Source organism: Pyxicephalus adspersus, chromosome 4, assembly GCF_032062135.1.
Source record: "Pyxicephalus adspersus chromosome 4, UCB_Pads_2.0, whole genome shotgun sequence".
Taxonomy (NCBI): Eukaryota; Metazoa; Chordata; class Amphibia; order Anura; family Pyxicephalidae; genus Pyxicephalus; species Pyxicephalus adspersus.
The window spans coordinates 23,120,489-23,140,846 of record NC_092861.1 but is presented as its reverse complement, the minus strand read 5'-3'; the positions used below and the strand labels follow the sequence as shown (position 1 = coordinate 23,140,846).

Below are 20,358 nucleotides of genomic sequence, written 5' to 3'. Positions count from 1 at the left end.
TATTGAAGGCACTAGACACACTATACCGGTAGCACATGCAAGGCGTCACAGACATTTGAGTGTACAATAGGCATCAGAGACACATTATTATGCACTAACATACAATAAAATAATAGAAACTAAACATAGGACTTTGTAACTTCTCATTCACATCATATTCACAAACTGTTTGAATGCACTTGACGTAAAGCAATCAAATCATGGTATATACCTGCAGATATGAATTTGAAATAGAGCTATTTTTAAGGTGTGGAATACAATGTATTATACAATGGGATCTAGCGTTAGATCATGGGCAACTTACTGGTCCTTCTTAGATATGAAATCACACACTGTATTGAGTAAAGACATTCCGCGTCTTTTCATAGAACGAAAGCTATGTGCGTCAGAGGATGAAAGGCAATATTCCTATTCAAGGACGGTTAGGATTTAATTGTTTGTTCTGGAAGAGATGCTGTTGTCATCTCTATAGGATTTGGATGACAATTTTAAAAAGTCATTTGCTATTTCTGACAGCATAATATGAAGTGTTATTTCACTCCTACATAAAAGTAATGAAGGCATGAGAAAAGGAGTCAAACTTTGACTTAATAACAATTATAGCCATAGCTTGGGATTTGAGTCAGATCAGGATAGTTAACAATGATGTTTTAAAGAAGAAGGTTAAAAGATTGTATATGTTGTCCTAGATCCGGTCAGGATCTTACAACCCATCCTGGATTCAAGTCTTGTAGCCTGCCTGCTGTTGTGTGATTTCACTACCCCTGTACTATTTAGGCAGTCTGAATCGCTTCCTTTTTCTTGGTTATCATCTTATTTTGTTTTACTTTTATCTGGAACTAGTCTGTGACCTCCTTTCTCTCCACACCAATGTCCTTGTTATTTGTCTACTTCTATTTAAAAGCTCTGCCTCTACCAACCAACACATTCATGTTCTCTATGCTTCGTTTGTGCTGAGTTGACCTCTTAGCCCCAATAGGTTTCCAAGTTTTCTCTATAGCTATATATATATCCACTTATAAATCAATTTTCAATACCTTTGTTGGCCATACCCTTAAAATGATTGTTAATACTACCACACACAGATGCACAGTTGATTTTTTAGTATTGATTATAACCAAGGTGCAAAACAGTCACAATATTTTAACTTGATCAGACTCTCAAAAATGCAAACAGAGTTAAAAAAAATATTATTACTATTAAAATTATTATTATTAATAAACAGGATTTATAGTGCGCCAAAATATTACGCTGTACATTAAAGTGAAACTTCAACTTGAAAGGATGAAAATGGAACAGGGTTACATATCCCCCGTTTGCAGAACTCCAGGTAATTGTAAGGGTGGCGGGTGAGCTTAGGGAATGGGAAGTGGGAATTATGCTTGTTATGCTTGATGGTGAACCACCACTCCAGTCCAATCACCTGCAGACAAAATATGTTTTCTGCTGGAATTGCCCAGTGTTTTGCTCCATCTGTTCGTTGTTCCAATCCTGACCCATTTCAAAGTGATGTTATCATGGTCATGTCACCATAGGATGCTGTTTTTAGAATGATGAACAGTGTTGGTGTTCCCCCACACATAACGCACACAAAAATATATAATAATTACCTAATAAGGTCAAAGAGTTGTTTTCTATATATGTGTGACATATGCCTTTGACTCATTGATAGCTTTCTTAGGTTCTATCTATATGTGCTCATCCAGTTGGCATTTGTTGGAAAACTGGTTGCTTATAATCTTAGTTGTAAAGGGGAATATCTTAGTCATTTGGAATGTTGATGATAAAATGACCCGCCTGTCTAGCAGAACAGGACTGGCCAACATAACCGGTCACATAGTGATCAGGTCAATCAAATCTTTATGTGCCATCTACATTCTGTGGAGCTCCCCCTGCTAATAGATAACACATCACTTCAGTAAGTGCTTCGGTTAGAAATATAAGCCATTTCTTGACATTGTTTTATCTTCAGAATACCTTTCTAAATCACATTCATTCTTGTGCTTCACAGTGATTGTGGTTTGAACTTTTCACAATGCAAGCCTGTGAGTTGGTTGTCAGTTGAAATTAGTTGGGGGCTGGTGTATTAAGCCGATAGCTGTTAAAGCATATCTAGTCCCAAAAATCTAATATATTGCAGCTTGACAGTTGTTACATTGTGTGGTAGCCTTTGATTTCATTTTCAGGCTTTTCTTTCAAATATTTTCATCTGGTAACTAGAGAAATATCATGGTCATGGGTGTGCCCACTCAGGCAGCATATAAGTCAAATTGAAAAGAAGGCAACAGGGTTACATGCCCTCCATTTACAGAACATCAGGTCATTTTCAGGGCCCATCTGGCAAACAAGGTGATGGGTGACCACGGGGAAGGTGGGAATTAAGCTATGTACGAATGCTAGATCAGAGTTACTCAACCAGGGTTCCTCTGAATGTTACTTGGGGTTCCTTCAATGAGCAGTTTGTGCCTCTCATGCCAATGATTTTTTTGGCTATCTGTAGGGGTGACATTCTTCCCAATGGCCAGCAGTGTTGGAGGAATTATTTCTTCATGTTAATATTCTGTAAACTTTGGCTAGTAATTTTAGAAGGGGTTTATTGAAGACCTAAACGTTATTTTAGGAGTCCCACCATAGAGTTGGGAAAAGCTGCTCTACATAATTGTTGCTCAAGATGAATCATCTAGGGCAGGGGTCAGCAACCTTTACTATCAAAAGAGCCATTTTGCCTCCTCTTCCACTAAAGAAAAATAGTCTGGAGCCGCAAAACATAACACAGTTTATAAACTTTTAAAAGTTTTATTATTTTTTTAATTTTACCTGTTACAACAAGTGTGCATGTGTAGGCCTACTTTGAAATAAATTAAACACTGAACTATGCCCTTGAAGCCTCCAGCTTCTAACGTATCATCCTGTTACATTAGCTGGAGGCTTCTAACGTAACGGTAGATTTTTTTGATGGGCAGAGTTCTTTATGTTCTGACGATGCCTTAGCGATTAAATTTTTAGGAGGTGTTAGCCACAGGTGTCCCTCACTTGCACCTCAAATTTTTTTCACCTGTACTCCTGTTTCCAGATAAATTGGGGTTTAGGTGCTAGAAGCCTCCAACAATGTGTAACAGGGTGGGGGTTTTTTGATGGGTGGAGTTTTTAGGAGGTGTTAGCCACAGGTGTCCCCCACTTGCACCTCTAATTTTGTTCACCTGTACCCCCTTCCTGTTCCAGAGAAATTGGGGTTCAGGTGCCTCCAGCAATGTGTAACAGTAGATTTTTTTGATGGGCAGAGTTCTTTATGTTCTGATGATAGCCTAACAATTAAATTTTAGGGGGTGTTAGTCACAGGTGTCCCCCACTTGCACCTACATTTTTGGTTTTGTACATCTCCCCATTCCGGAGGAATTGGGGTTCAAAGGAGGGGGATGTCATTGTACACACCCATTTGTACACGCCCCGTGGTAGATTTATTTCACTGGTAGATTTTTTTCATTAGAACACCGGATAGGGAATCCCCCTCCTCCGCAGTGTCTTGGGAGGAAGGGGACCCCCCATCAGAGATCTCCCCGTGGCAGCCGAAGGGAGCCACAACAAGGAGGCTGAAGAGCCGCATGCAGCTCCAGAGCCACAGGTTGCAGACCCCTGATCTAGGGCAAAAGTCCAGCGTGTGTATATTGATCCCTTGACGTAATTTAGTGATCTTCTATGCAACTAAACACCTCACTAGGGGCTACTACTGTAATTTCCTGGGGAAGGTCACAGCAAGTTGCCTGCTCGTCTTCCCTTCTCTCTAGAACTGAGTGTGCAATGCTCATTCATACCAGAGTCATGGAAGATAATTTCCAGCAGCAATGTATGTGTGGACTTTAGTGGCAGAGAAAGCTTTAAATAAAAATTATTTTACTTAGCTCTAACGAAAAGTACAGGTTCCCATGTAAAAACAACAAAAAGTTAAAAATTAAATAGCTTCCCTTCATGAGTAATCTAACAACTACATGGCTCTAAAATGTATTTTTAGCAGCAGAGAGAATGGGGGTCATTTATCAAAATAATGTAAATCATTTAGTGAATATGGGGAAAATTCACTTTTCAAATATCACATGCAATGAAATGTGATGCAAAACAAGATTTTTTGCTTGTGTATAATTGGATGGTTGAAGTCAGCGTAGCTTTATCTTATTCACTAGGTGAAATATCCCTTTTAAGTAGATCATTTACTTTGCTATGTGAGCCTGTAATAAATGTACCCAATGTCTGTGTTACCATCATGAAGAAGGGTAGTTGGCAGGACAGTTAAGCCCCATATAGATATACTCAAGTCATGTCGCTAGTGATCATTTTGGGGGACAGTATGAACAAATGAGTGCTGTACATGCTTGGCACCCCTCTGTGTCCTTAGAAAACAATAGCCCTCCTTTGGGTCAGTCATTTGGTGATCCAGCAGTGCAGTTCACTAAAAGATGTCAGGAAGTCAGCTGTAATAAAAACTCTAGCTTCTGTACACAACTTCACTTTCAGTCCTTTTCGTCTCTCTCCACTCTCATTCTGACCCCAAGAGTCAGCTTTAAAGGCCTGAATAGCCAGTCTCAGACAAAGGCAAATAAGGGGACATCTTTTATAAGTTAACACATACAATCACAATAATTTAACTGAATATTTAGATTTTTGTAGGAGCCCATTTGTACTTGTCAGGCATACTATAATTTATTTCTGTGATTTTTCTGCAGCATTTATACAATGATATTAGGAGCAGTATTTTATAAACTTGCCATTATTTCCCTTTAAGCCAGATCTTAACCGAGTGTAACATGTAATCTTTTATTTTTCTATGACCATCATCTCTGCAATCAGTGTCAGTCACATGAATTAAAAGGTACAGGTTGAAAGTAGCAGCTATTCTTCTCTTACAGAGGCAAATAATACCGCGTTCTTAATTTGTTGCTTCAATTTGCATAATTTTCAGTTATAAAAATAGAGCAACAGCGAGTTGCGTTTTCTCAAAAGAAAAATTGAAGGTAATTTTAACTTATACTCCCCCTTCCTGTTATGTATTTAGAAGAAAAAAAATAGCACAATGCAGTTTGAAATATTTTTAACTAATCATTTGAAATCTCCATTGTATTTGACATTATTCTGTGTGCTAGGAAAACCTATTCAGACATGGAAGGAAAAAAAAAGAAATAGTTAGAACCTAAATAATGAACCTGCTGAGGCATGGTAAAAAAACACAATTTTACTCTCCTTGTCATGCTTCACAGTTGGTATGGTGGCTTGATATTATTAACTTGTTATTACATAGCACTTTACAAAGTGTTTTAGTTTTTAGACATAATGTAGTGTACATTTCCTGTGTACAAGCTGCTTGCTTGTCCTTCTCCCTTCCTCTATAGAATAGAACGAGCCTATTCTTTCATTTGTCACAAAACATAATTTCCAGCCCCAAAAAACCCAGGTATGTATATAGTCTAAGACTCTGAGTTGATGGTGTTTGTTTGTTTTAAGTGGATTTTGTATTCCATTTTGTAGCTAATAAGAATACAAAACCTTCTTGAAGCTGGTCAAATGCAAATTGAATGAAGTTTTTATCCAATTCCCATCATTACAGGCCCTTTTTTACTAACCGAGGCCCAAGTTTTTAGGTATATTATGTAACCCTATGCAGGTTTGCATCCTTTGAAAGCCACAGACCTCCAAAATATTTTTAGTCCATTTTATTGGTGTATATCATCCGTGCTTTGAAGAATTGTTTATCAAAATTCTATTATGTTATCGTTATCACACACACTGTGCAGAACCATTCCAGAATGGCATATTGTAATATTGTAATGAAGTGACATCTGTATTTTGGCATATAATTTGTCATTCCCTTCTACTGTTCTGTTTCAATGCTTGTTCTTCTTTTGCTAAATATATTTTAAAGGGATGTAATCTGGTGATTAAGGGAAGTACTAAGTATACTGTATGAGCTTACATTGAATGTATTTGTACTCTTTGGGTGGAAAGTTATTGAATGTCTTTTTATTCTTGTGATGTTTGGTCTGTATAAAAATCATTGAGTTTAATTAGAATTAAAGGTCAACCATGTTCAGAAGAAGAAGGATTCATAACCGTTACAAAAAATGAACTTTGCTGCAGTGATAAAGTCAGAATGTCCAACCGAATATGATTGGAAGGACCTATTCTCATCTGTCTTCTACATTGTCTGAATGTAGAATTCCCATTCCCAAACCAGGTGTTTTCTTTGTTAAGCCATTCTACAACCTAAAACATTTTATTTTTATGACAAATGCCCAATACTCAAGCCAACACAAAGTTTTACTTGCAGGTAAACACCTTAGTAACAAATCAAACTGATTAATCCAGGGTAGAGTGACAGTGTCTCTTGACATCTTCCAAAATATAAAAATATAAAATATTAAATTAAAATGTATATAAGTATCAATGCTCCATGCTGCCTTCCCTTTGCCCTTCATTACTGCAGGAGCCCACTCTGGGCAAACACTGATTTACCTAGGGTGATGTTAGATATATAGTGTTCTTCCCAGAATTTTTTTAATCTGGGTAGGAAGAGGCTGTGGGCAGGTGTCAGGCCCTGTATTGTGCCCAAACTTTTCCCTAACCACCCAAAAACAGCTGGGTGGTTACTGAAAAGTGCTGGGTGATCCACCCAGCTAAAAGGGGCTGGGAATAATTATATTTTTTATGACATCTTAGATATCATCATGTGTAGAAGTCTCTTTTTATTTACCCCTACAGTTTGGCCTCACACGATGGCCCCATCCTAAGTTGGTTGTAGTTGGTGGTTTACAACCATTGCACCATACCATGACTAATACATGGAAATGCAAAATGTACACATTTGTTCAAAAATCATATAACATACCACCATATAAAATAAATAAAGACAAATGTAAATGTACAAATCCACAATATATTACCATTTAGGAATGGTTGGATAGCCCTTATTTAGCTCCTAGTTGCTTTTTACTCATTGAGCCGTCATGCCTGCCACAGCTCAAATAAGGAAACAGTACTTTAATTCAAAATCATGGCTTTTTAGTCTTTTAGTGTGAAAATTATAGACTAGTAATTATTCAATAGTAATACATTTTATATATGTATGCTGGTCATGTATAGCCATACATAGATTCCTAAAGACTGAAAATGGACATTTGTTGGAAAGTCTCAATAAGCTTGTTATCGGGACAAAAATGCACAAAAATTACCCATTGGGATCATTCTAAGGTTACAATGCCTTGGTGGCACTGTGATGGGTTTGAGGATACACAGATGTCTTACAATCCATCGTTTGCCTTTAAACATCAACCCAGAGATATTTTTATAACATTTTCGTAGCTTTGTAAAGTTAAAAACAACACTTAATAAGACAAAGTTATTTTTTAGTCTAAATGGAATTAGAAAAAGACATTGTAAGACTAATTCACATAATCTAGATTTTTTATGGAGAACTGTTTCCCATACTTTTGTATTCTCTGAAAATAAAACAAAAATTGTGATGGGGAAAATCTCCAGGTTTCATAACTCAGCCCAATTTGGTGTTGTTTTGTAAGCCGAGGTGACCTTGCTGAGACAATTGCATACAGATAACAAAAAACCACACTACGTTCACGCTTTCTATTTTGGCAGACTAAATTTAAGTTGCGGCTTATTGGAAATGAGACATTCATGTGTCCTTTTTGTTTCTAATTAAAGGTGAACTCCAGGCAGACATAAAACTATCATGAATGCACTTCAGTGTGTAGTAAACAAAAACATAAATATATTTTTAGAGGCAAACAACTCAAATACTCAAACCTGTGTTGGTAAAAGCCGTTTGGATAACTACACAATATGAAAGAGGGAGGAACAGCACTTGGAATCCATTAGACCCTGTTCAGTTCTGAAATAAATATTTTTCTGGGTGAAAGTTTGAGTAGTAGGATGTCATTTTTAATATGCTTCCCCTTTGTTGTCCAATCATCAAGGTGGGGTTGTTTTGGGTTCCCATTGGGCTCTGTATCCGGCCAAATTGCAAAGTGACATCCAGACTTAACTACCAGCAATCCCTCCTTGCTCAGCATGTTTAGATCTTCAAATGAATCAACCAGCGCCACTATAGTTGAGTTACTTCTGCACCATGATTGTAACAAATTGCAACGTTCATGAATATATTTTAAAAGTCCTTGTTTTGTTAGTAAATGTTGACCTTTGCTCATTGCAGACTAATTTGCCATGACTACAGCACGATACCGGCCTACATGGGACCTGGCCTTGGACCCCCTGGTTTCCTGCAAACTTTGCCTTGGAGAGTATCCTGTGGAGAAGATGACCACCATATCACAATGTCAATGCATTTTTTGCACTCTGGTATGTATGTTATGTATGTTTGTTATGGTTTGAAAGTTTATAATAATACCTCTGATCTTTTGACTATTGGTAAGAGGGTTATACATCTTTCAGAAACTTTTTTCTTGCAGCCACTGCCATTTTTATTAAGACTACAAAGATCTTTAAATCTTTGGCCTAACTATTCAGTTTTAACAGTGCTTTTTCCTAATTTGTTTTACGACGAATCAGCTTTCCTTTACAAGGAGTGTAGATGTGCCACGAAGTAACCTCAGGGTTGGTGAATATGCAGCCCTTTTTATATCAGCCTGGTTTCTGTAGAAAATCCTCCTGGATACCAGAGGCCAATGGTCATGATGGTGACAGGATCATAGGTGGACTTTACATGTAGTAGCCTTTATATTAGTTCATCATATATTCATATAGTTCACTTGAACTGCCTAATGCTTCAGCAATATCGAAACATTTTTGCCCTGTCATCTAATCAGCTACTGTCATTCCTGGCAACATGGCCACCCACACTGCATCATGGCATGGTACACCTATGCCCTGCTAACTACCCCCTGGCTGCCGCATTTGTGGGATCAGATCAGGCCTCACAAGATTTGAAAACGCATACATTGTAGGCATGAAGTAGGGTGAATACATGTATTTATGCAAACATGGGAGTCCAGAGAGTGGTTGGGTGATTTTTTTTTATCTTGTTCCAGAAGTTCGCGTTAATTGGAAAGCCCAAATGTATTCTCCAAAAAGACAGGTTTAAATGTTTAACAGCAGACATCCATACTGCTATAAAAGGTCCACTTTATATAAATGCATTGCAGGCAAAATGGTGTGTTCATTGTTAATGTACTATGGGGTAGTGGCCAATTCAAACTTGGCATCACATCACATCACACGCCATAAGTTTGGTGCACTACAGCCCAAAAATGGGATTATGTGCCTGTTTTGGTTTGCTGCTGTGCATTGGACGCCAATTTCTTATGAATGGGCTGCCTTAACGCACCAAAACTCCTGATAAAATTCCTATTAGTGGACAGCAGTGTTCTGTAACAGTCTAATAGATTCCGTTAGTAATATCTACTATATTTTGTTTAGGAATTGATACATTCACAGTATTTTCCCCAGATTTTTGGTTGGTATTGTGACCCAACTTTTCAATAACCATCCAAAAACAGCCGGATGAATACTGAAATGTTCCACTTATTACTTATACATGTACTACTTATTTCATTGTATGTGAACTGGTTCAAGCTAATTTCTTACCTTACACGTAACATTTCTGTATTGCTGAAATGATAGACGTACCGTCGTATTATAACTGTAGCAGGCAATATGCTAGGGTTGTTGAGGTCATCTCTGACACACTGTCACGTAGGATGTTGCTTAGCAATGGGATGATAATATAGACACAGTAATCTCTAACAAGAATTGTGAATATCGCCAAGGCTAGAAAAAAACACATAAGGTAGACAGAAACATCTGACTGCAGTGTAATAATTGTCAGTAAATGTATATATACAACTGTTTAAATTGTAAGTTGACCTTTGCATTTGAACTTTAATTGCAATGATGTTGATTTACTGAAGGAATAAAGGTTGTTCACATAGCAAAGTGAATAATCCCCTAACTAATTAGACGGAGCGCTGTAGGCTACCATCCAGCAAAATCCTGTATTTATAAATTTTTGCATGTGGATATTCTTTTCAGAATGAACTTCCACCACATTCAGCACGGTGGCTCAGTGGTTAGCACTCTGGCCTTTGCAGCATTGGGTTCGAATCTCAGTCAATACATAATCTGCATGGAGTTTGCAGGTTCTCCCCGTGTTTGTGTGGGTTTCCTCCCACATTCCAAAAACATGCAGTTAAGTTAATTGGCTCCCCCAAAAAATTAAAGACATATGACTATGGTAGAGAAATTAAATTGTGATGGACAGTTAGTGACATGACTATGGACTTTGTACAGCACTGTGTAATATGATGGTGCTATATAAATACTGTGTAATAATAATAATTCACTGAGCTAGGTGGATTATCCATTGTATGTGTAATGCAATTTATCTATTAAGGCAAAATCACAAGCTCCTGTCCCTGTTGATGTGGAGATGTGGTTTCTAAGAGTTGTCAAGTGGTTTCTAAGTTTCCAAGAGTGGTGTAGTTTCTAAGAGTTGTATCAACCTACCTGCACTATTTATGCCCAGTGCAGCATAACAGCTTAGTTGCATTGCATCGGAATTCCTAAATTACATTGGCTTTGATTTACTGTAGCAGCATAGGCTGTTCTCTTAGTCAAGTGACTTATCACTTGGCACCTAAATATTTCGATTAACTTAGTGAATGTGGTGAAAAAATCTCTTACAGAAGAATTCTCAAATATAGGCTAAAAAAAAACAAAACAGGATTTTTGCGTGCACATGTTTGGATGACAGGAGTCAACAGAGCCTTATCTCTTTTACTAGGATAAAATGAGATATCCCATGCCGTATGGGGTTTATTTGCTTTACTAAGTGAACATACTGTTTCTTTAGTAAATCATTCCAGTACAATAATATTATATTTCTACAAAACTTTACTTATTTACTTTGGAAGAAAAAGGGAACATTGAGTAAGCTGTTGATGGATACTCCAGAGCCATAGCCTTGGCAGAATATATTCCATTGGGCCACCTGCAGAATACCCTTTGCTCTTTTCTGTTCATCTCTTGAACTCAGTAATTGTTCTAGTGTCACATTTTTGGAAAAGGGAAACTAATAACCAAACCTAATTTAGTTTTATTTTCTCCAAATTGTGTACGCAATATGAAGAAGGTTAGCTGTATGAATATATCAGGTGTGTATGTGCTTTCATTAAATGTAAAAGATATTGAACCCTGCATTTGATACTCACACAAAACATCCTAGCATCAAACTAAAAGTGCGAGCTGCCTCAGGATTGAGAAATGCTACGCGGCTGCCAACAGCCGGCATGTTTCATTTGCTCGGTCACTAGCCCCCTTGCAACTTTAAAGAACCTACATAGGCGCAAGTAATAGCTGGCGTCTATGAGTGGTACTGAACCACTTGCTTCCCAATTCATTTTTATGGAGCTGCCACGGGGAGAAGCTGCATGTAGCATCCTGAGAAGGCGGTAACCTCACTTTAACCTCATGGCCAGTGTGTACATAGCCTAAATGTTAGTGTAAGCAACCTTGTAACTACTGACTTTGTATACATATTCAAAGTATCCTCTTTGTGTATCTTAAACGCACAGGGAACGCTGTAAATTTATTTGATATATGGGAAATTCCAGTCCATGTCACACTCGGGGTCCTTCTGTTTCCTCGGGGTCCTTCGGGGTCCTTCTGATCTCTCCTTGATTTATTAAATACCTGGTAATTTTACTGATCATGCATGTTCTCTACATACAAAACTATGTCTGACACTATGTCCTTAATAGACATTAAGGATAACAAAAACTGCCCATGTATGTGAAGAGTAGGGGCCACAGCATGACTATCATTCCATATAACTTACCGGGGACACTGGAGTCTTTCACATCTCGTGTGCCTGCAGGATACAAATTTGCATTGAGGACTATCTATACCACATCCCACCTGGCAAAGTGGGGTCTCTCAAACCAGTGGAAGGGTGCTTTGCATTGTATTTTGTTATGCAGTGGGGTATTTCTGTAAAGTCAGCATTTTTATATTGCAGGCATTACAGTTTCAGAGGTCACCACCCATCCTTGGATAACAGTTATCCACATGCTCATGCTAATAGTTACCCATATCCTCCAATATTATGCATTTGTTTATGGCCATCTGTATCCAGCATAACTACAATAGCCCATTCTCTACTTCGAGAACTTCTCATTACATAAAAGGATTTCCAGGGAAACAAAATCTGGCAGCATTACTTAATAAATGTGCATCTTCTGCCAGATGTCATCTCACTTATTGTGGCAATTATATGCTGAAATAATCTTTCTCTGTAAACGAGCCAGTTGTGTATTTAGTGCAGGAAATCCTTGACGCTATATACTCCGGAGAGCAAGACAGCTGCAAGTGTATAATAGCGGTACCAGCCTCCTATATTACATGGAGAAGTTCTTGTCTATTGTGCCGAAAAAGCGGCTACTGGAACTATGTTTGAAGAGTTAGACAGCAGCTAGAGCCTGGCAAAACAATAGGGATGTATATATATATCAGATACACTGACATTCACTGAAATATTCCCTGGTGGAGAATCAATTACTTCCATTGAAACACATGGACATGGAAGATTCTTCACTAGGGAATTTTTCAGTAAATGAAAGATATATTCCTCATCAATAGAACCTAAATGTATAAATGAAATATTGAATACTGAAATAAGTGGAACTAATCTCATTAGCGGGTAGTGAGCTCTTGCCATAATCAGCAAGTATGCACAGCACTTATTATACAGACTTACCTGTGTGCACCCACCCTGGAGCAATGTCGGGTCCTGAACCTATCATTGTTGCATACTCAAAAGACACCATCTTTGCTGCTGGCTCCATGATTGGCTTTCATAAAGATGGCGATCCTTTTCAGCCATTGGATGGCCACTGATGATGTAAAGCTTACACATGTGCAGGGGTTACGTTTCCAGCACCACTGCACACTGAACCGAGCTCAACAAGTCGAGTTTCAACAAAAATTCACTAGGAGCCAAGGATTTTTTATGTTAAGGACAAAAAAAATTGCATGTCTCTATTGTCAATTAGTTCTACCTCCGGATAACTTTTTTGTTTTTTGAGTTTGGGTCTGCTTTAATATTAGGAATTTTGCTTATCATCAGTACCACCTAACATTGTTTCATTCCAGTAAAAAATAAAAGTTTTTTTATTGGCCAATAATTGCTGCAAAATCTGACAGATACCTTATGAAAACAGTTATTGTGAAAATGTAGGAAATATGCGGATATGTCAACGTTATCGTCCCATGGAAGATGGGAATAAGAGTAGTAGTTACAGTAAAAGGACATTTTTATGGAAACCAAATGTAAACCATATGTGTGGTGGCCACATCACTGTTTTTGTTACTAATAAAAGCCAAGCTTGAGGCCTGACTTGAATTTCATTGGAGAGCGTACAGTATGTAAATGTGCTGCCGTACTAATCTTCAGGAACGTGCCACTTGCCAGTGCCAAGAAAAGCTGCAGAATACTTGGCTAAGTTGATCTTGGCATACAAGGCTGCCGCAAGTTGGTACAAACATTTGCTCTTCTTTTACATATAAATATGACATAAACAAGACATTATCTGTGGCTTTTTGCATAGAGTGTATTGCTTTACCAAGTCACAAAATCTAAAAATAGGTTAAAATATACTAGTTGCATGTAATTATATAATATATAATGCTGCTTGGCACTGTCCATCGAGTAAGAGTCTTGCTAAGATTAATTTCAGTAGAATGCCAGATGACTTTTCTCCCAGTCCCATATACAATTTTAATTTGTATGCAAATCTCAAATGTGTGAATAGTGACATAACATTTTCCTTTCTTTATCTCTTTTTAACAGTGTTTAAAACAGTACGTGGAACTTCTAATCAAAGAAGGTTTAGAAACTGCAATTAGTTGCCCTGATGCCAGTTGCCCAAAGAGAGGTCATTTGCAAGAGAATGAGGCAAGTTAGAGTAAAACTTTAATGGATTTGAAATTGTTTTAATGATTTGGTATTTTTTTTTAAAAGATGTTGCATGTATGTTTTACTATGTCATGTAGGGTACACTCATGACACTGATGCTACACAGCATTATAGATTTTTTGGAGGGGTCAGAAGCTGTTTACTTTCAGACTCTCTCTCTCTCTCTCTAAAAGTCTTAAAAATCCTTTATATAGTTTAAAGAGTTAGGGGCTTATATTTTACAGTCAGCGAACACCAATTAAGCCTGGCAGTTGGTTCTCAGAAAAGAGAAGTCACATCCTTTCAATGCTGCAGTGGGTCATCCCAACAAGAATAGGTCCCAAATTAAGCTGCTATGTGATGCACAGGCAATTCTCCTGAATGAGACAAATCTTTCTCCATTTATGCCTCATGGGTTCCACCGCTTGGCATTGCTGCTCACGTTTGCAACAGAAACAATGCCGTCAGTCCACACAGCACTTACTGTTTGGCAAGTTACAGGTTTGTAAATATTAATCTGTGGCAATGCTGAAATGCTGTAGTACAAACAGGTAAAGTTTACATGGTTGACAATTCTGTTTTAAATTCAGTAGTAGCACAGCAGTGTTGTTATCCCATCACAGAAATCCATATGAGGTGGAATTCAATGAGAAGATTAACTGGTATATGCAAGATAAGGGAACTGCAACACACATTTAATAGGAGGTCATACATCTACTTTTGTATGACACCATACAGACACTTATTACTGTAAATTCCATGTTATTGCCACATTGGGAGATTGGGAGATATCTCCTCTGTTTCATATAGATCTCTCTGATTTTCCCTGGCAGTACTGGTCCACCATTGAATAGAGTAACCCTAATTCTGGTGTTGACAATGTACTTTTGTAGTATTATTGCTACTCTTAGGCTATGTACTCACGTGCAATAATTATCGTTGGAAAGGATTTTACACGATCCTTTCCAACGACTAAAGACTGCACGATGCCTGAACAAGTATTGTACATACAGCACTGTTCTGTTCTGTGGGGAGGGGGAGAACGATGGAGCGGCACCCCTCTGCACTCTCCCTTCACTTTAATTTTAATCATTCATCGTCCATGAATCCACCAGGATGGTCGTTCAGAAAATGGACCATGAGCACTGTACACACACCAGATTCTTGTCCAATATCGGCCCTGAGCCGATTATCGGACGAGAACAATTGCACGTGTGTACCTAACCTAAAACATTTATAGCACAAAGGGGGTGGTGAAGGTAGAGCTCAATCTTTGTGTAGATTTTTGGGTTCACTTATGTGCTGTAACAGCTTAATGAATTGGGTTTTAAAAACATTTAACATCTGGGACTTGCATAACTGGCCTTTGGTGAATTCAGCACTTTAAATATAAATTACTTGATTAGTGTTAGTTGGAACCATGAATATGTAATGTATGTAATCATTGTTCTTTTTATTCTTACAGATTGAGTGTATGGTGGCTGCAGAAATAATGCAAAAATATAAGAAATTACAATTTGAAAGGGGTAAGTAAGACAGCTTTGTTTGAAAACTATTATTACTTAGTAGGACAAATTGAGGCTGTTTAAAGCTCCACTGACCACCAATGCGTGTCTGTGTATAAAACGTGCATGTTCAATGCACTACAACCCATACACAAGTTAACACCTGCCGTGCATTGAGAACAAAAAGGGATTGCAGTATTGTTTGGTGGCTGCATGCACATTGAGGAATAGGAAACTAATGAGTAAGTTCACAGGAAATTGAAGAATTAGAAAACAACACATACATTTTATTGTGCACCACTTAATCCAGCAACAAAGTACAATGTAAGCTGAAACAGCTGTGCAGCTGTGTATAGGGTTGAATTGGCTCCAAATAAGTTTTAAAGGTAAACGGAAATAAAGCCGTAAACACACACTATTCTGTTGTTAAACCTTAGTCTTGCTGGCATCTTACAATCTATTCTTCAATTGCTGTGGTCACTTTGTGCTTTTCTCCTTGCATGGTTTATAGAAATATCTTTATTTTTCACGAGCCTTTTTCCATAGAAGTCTCCAGTTATTATATTTTAGGCTTCCAGGCTATTAAAGTATAGAAGTAACATTTAGCTTATTCACTGAGTCCATGCAAGGAGCACAATTGGTGCAGATGTACAATAAATAACTCATAGCAAGAAACTAGATTTCTGATAACTATAGTCCGAGTATTAACTGATGAATTCTGATTGAGGTTCCTGCAGTTTGAAAATGCTGTCATGTTACACTGGCGTACTGCTCCCTATTTCTATATATTAAACATGTGCTCAATATTAAAACAAAATCTAAAGCAGATACAAAAAATTAGATTGTGACTGCTATTAGTTACTGCACGACTTAATTTATTATATGGAGAAATAAAGGACAAACTGATCTGATTTTAGAGGTGGAGTAATGGCTTCTATATGTTCCTTCATTTGACGGAAGCCATATCAAATGCAATTAAAAAAGAAAACTTATTGAGTTTAAAGCAGTACATATGGCAGCCCATAGGCTGTGTTTGACCTGATTTGAGTTAGCTACACTGCTATAGACCAGGAGTGTCCAAGCTAAGGCCAAACTAAAGTGTCCAAACCAAGGTTGGGTACACATGTGCAATTGCTCTCGTCCGGTAATCAGCTCAGGGCCGATATCGGACGAGAATCTTATATGTGTACAACGCTCGTGTCCATCATCCGAACGACCATCCTGGCAGATCCACGGACGATGGACGACTAACGATCGTAATAGAAGTTAAGGGAAAGCAAGCGCAGCAGCGTGCCGCTCCGTCGTTCTCCCTCTCTCCGTATATGTATGTACAGCATGTATGTACAGCATGTATGTACAGCATGTAGTATGTTCATGCATCATGCAGTCATTAGTCGTTGGAAAGGATCATGAAAGATCCTTTCTAATGACAATTGTTGCACGTGTCTACATAGCCTAAGATCCTTTTGTCTAATTTGGCATGGAAGCAACTGCTGTTGAGGTGATAGCTTACCTATCAGAATGCCCCTAACAATCATGTGACTAGTTAGCGCACAAAAGTGGCTCTCTGATTATCTATTTGGTATAGCGGATGCACAAGTAAAATGGCCAAGGAGGTCCAGAAGGCTTCCAGACTCTGCAAGCCATTTCCTTGTAGACTAACTGGTAAAGTGAACAGGCCCTACAAACAAAAAAAAAGGTTCTGTGTGCTTTCTAAGGACTAAACACTGTGCACTTTGGATATATTTAGTTGATTTAAACTTAAAGTTCAATTGGCTTCAAAATTGCAGCAATGGTGTGAGATGAGTGGATGGTCTTACTCTTCATAACTTCTAATATACAAAATCTGGAGGGTTTAGCATGCCCACTCTTGCTGTAGAGAAAGCCTTATATAATTTTCAAGGCAGGCAATCAGTCAATTTTTAAAATTAAACTTGCTCTTAAATAGATTTTATAACTGTCTTTCCAGTTTGTCTGAGATCAAAGATTGAAAATAAAAGCACCTAAATGTATCTTCTTAATCACCACACTAATCCTTCACTTTGCTGCCCCGTCCTTTTATCTTCATATGGAATCTGAATAATTAATTAAAACTCCAGCGTTTCCCAGATCAAAACATCTCTCATTTCTGTACCTTTATTTAAAAAAAAAGGTTAAATAATTTACTGGGCAATTACTTCTACTTTCCAGCAGCATTTATCATAAATGTTTGTTATTTGAAGCTGTCAGCTTGCAAACGCAGTTTTCATGCAATTCGAATCAAGAGTTTGATTTCATTTTTGATGGAAAGAAATGATTTTGCTGTCTGTAAATCACTTGGTGTGTCATTGGAAATGATTATAGACAAGCAGTGGTGAAATAATTATTATTTCTGTAGGCTGACTCTGCTTATGCAGTGATTCATTTAACCTATACAATTGCTATGCAACTTAAGTTATTATGAAAGTTTGTTACAAAGAACTTATTCCACGTAAATCTACTGTCAGCTATGGCTACGTACTACGAACTTTGTGTGACTATCTGTATCAGAAGTCTGTACAGAGCTTTAGGCCAAAATACAGAAATTTTGCTACATGGTTGTAAACTGTAAGTGTATTTACTGTACTGAGATGTAAATACTACGTGTGCTTATTGTTAAACATTAAGGTTTAAGTTTCCCAAAGCGTTCTTCAGATGTCTGATGAACATCCAATGATTGTCACTGGAACTTATTTTATAATTGTTTCTAGTAATAGATTAATGAATGAGTGTTGTACACCATTCTGTTCAATGGGTTGGACAGGGGTGAGGACAAACAAAACGGCACCCTGCTCTGCTTTACTCTATAAAAATACACAACGGGCGTTCCTAATTGATCATTTGTCAGTCTTTCATGGTGGATTTATGAACAACTTCGGAGGATGACTGTACTCTTGTCATATTTAAATCTGACATGAGCAGTTTCAGAGTTTGTCTCGATTGACTATTATCTGACGTCTACGTAGCTTCACTAGCACACATGAACTGATCAAAATAAAATGGTGAGGGTGTGCTGTGGGTAGGGCAGTAATGATGGGAATGATTCCTAACCTCTCTGATTGATGTACTTCCATGTACGGCTGTCAGGCATTTCCCTGCCCCCAGAGAAAGGAGAACATTACTTAATCTGAATTGGGTGACTTTGTTCTAATGCCTCGTGGTTGCTTCATTGCCCCTTACATGTATAGATGATTGGTTTACCAGTGTTGTACCTGAATTCCAGGTAGAGATAAAAAAACATATAGTATTGTTGTATTGCTTTTAGTAAAAATACCATTTTAAAAATCATATTTTTTTTAATACACAACTGCTTGAGCACATAGATGTCAAATGATATCAGCCTGCTGTAATCTTCTGTGCAGCTCCACCACCGCATTGGAAGACTGACCCTTTATGTTGCTTCTCCTTTACTTATCAGTCACCCCATACTTGTGATCCCCTGGATCAAGGCTATAAATCTTTGGCTTATTAATGCAGCACAACATTTATTGCATTTGTATGTTAACATCTTTATTTATTATTATTATTACATTCTAGAAGTACTTTTGGACCCATGTAGGACTTGGTGTCCATCATCTTCCTGCCAAGCTGTGTGTAATCTACAAGAGAAAGGACCCCAGAATCCACAGCTGGTACAATGTACTTCCTGCGACATCGAGTTCTGCTCATCGTGTAAAGCCAATTGGCACCCAGGACAAGTTTGTCAGGAAAGCATGCCAATCACTTTTCTTCCTGGGGAATCAAGGTACCCATCCTTTATAAGACCATGTGTATAAAGCATTAAATCTTCCATCACCATAGTGCCTAGTGTACACAAATATGTATTATTTGTCAGCAGTGTTGTCTGTCTATCTATGATTAATCTAATATCTATCTATTTGTCTTTTTATTTATCATCAATGTATTTATTTATCTATGGTCTATCTATATGTATTTGATGTATTTAGCTGTGATTAATAGGTACAATCTATCTATCTATCTATCTATCTATCTATCTATCTATCTATTTGTCTGTCTCTGTCTATCTGTCTATCCATCCATCCATCTACTACCATCAATATACCTATTTATCTATGAATCTATTATCTATCAATGATAAACATATATTACTATTACTACAATGATTAACATTATATACTATTCATATCTTCTATCGTAAATCTATCTTTCTGTACCAGTTGTCTGTCTTTCGCTCTGTGATTAATAAGTACAATCTATCTATCTATCTATCAATCTATCTATTCATCTATAAATCAGTCTTTTCATGACCTTTCTATCTGCCATCTATCTCATATAAATCTATCTTCCTATGATACATTTGTTTATCTTTCTATTGATAGATAACCCTGATGATAGCCCTATTGATCTTATTAAGGTTTTCCTTCCTTCTAAAGTAGTCCATAGAAATTTAAAAGTATATTCTTCTCAGATGTGTCACCTTGTATAAAGTGTCCTACATTTTTTACTTATTTTTCCCCCTAGGCCAAATACCTTGTTGCACCCCTACCTTACCAATCCCACACGATCCCCACATACACATACCCAACTTATGTAATACACAATACATTTCCAACTCTTAAAACCACTAGCACTGTAACCAGGGCAATGCGTTGGAGAAGTAACCCCCTCCTTTGTCAAACCTCAGACATAACACCATTTGCACAAATGACTACATAAAGTTACTGCAAAAATCATTCAAAAGTACATTATTTTTCTGCACCATGCTATTTCATTACATTCATGTGAAAACAAGAACAGGTTCCAATTCCATTTACATCACTTTACTATCCATTATGACCCAGCCTTGAACGTGATAATTCAACACCTCAATAACAAGTGATAAAACTGACCCTAATGTATAAGTGAAAT

At 37.5% G+C, this 20,358-nt stretch overlaps 1 protein-coding gene across 2 annotated transcripts in view; it reads left to right on the top strand.

Annotated features, from left to right (window-relative positions):
• The window catches only part of RNF144A (ring finger protein 144A), a 45,862-nt gene that overhangs the window by 14,799 nt on the left and 10,705 nt on the right, over positions 1 to 20,358 (top strand). For both annotated transcript variants that reach the window (XM_072407558.1, XM_072407557.1), the window contains exons 2-5: positions 8,213 to 8,358; positions 13,862 to 13,966; positions 15,432 to 15,492; positions 19,027 to 19,234. In XM_072407558.1, coding sequence (XP_072263659.1) covers positions 8,224 to 8,358; positions 13,862 to 13,966; positions 15,432 to 15,492; positions 19,027 to 19,234 — 509 coding nt within the window. In that variant the 5' untranslated portion in view covers positions 8,213 to 8,223. The remainder of the gene's footprint in view (positions 1 to 8,212; positions 8,359 to 13,861; positions 13,967 to 15,431; positions 15,493 to 19,026; positions 19,235 to 20,358) is intronic.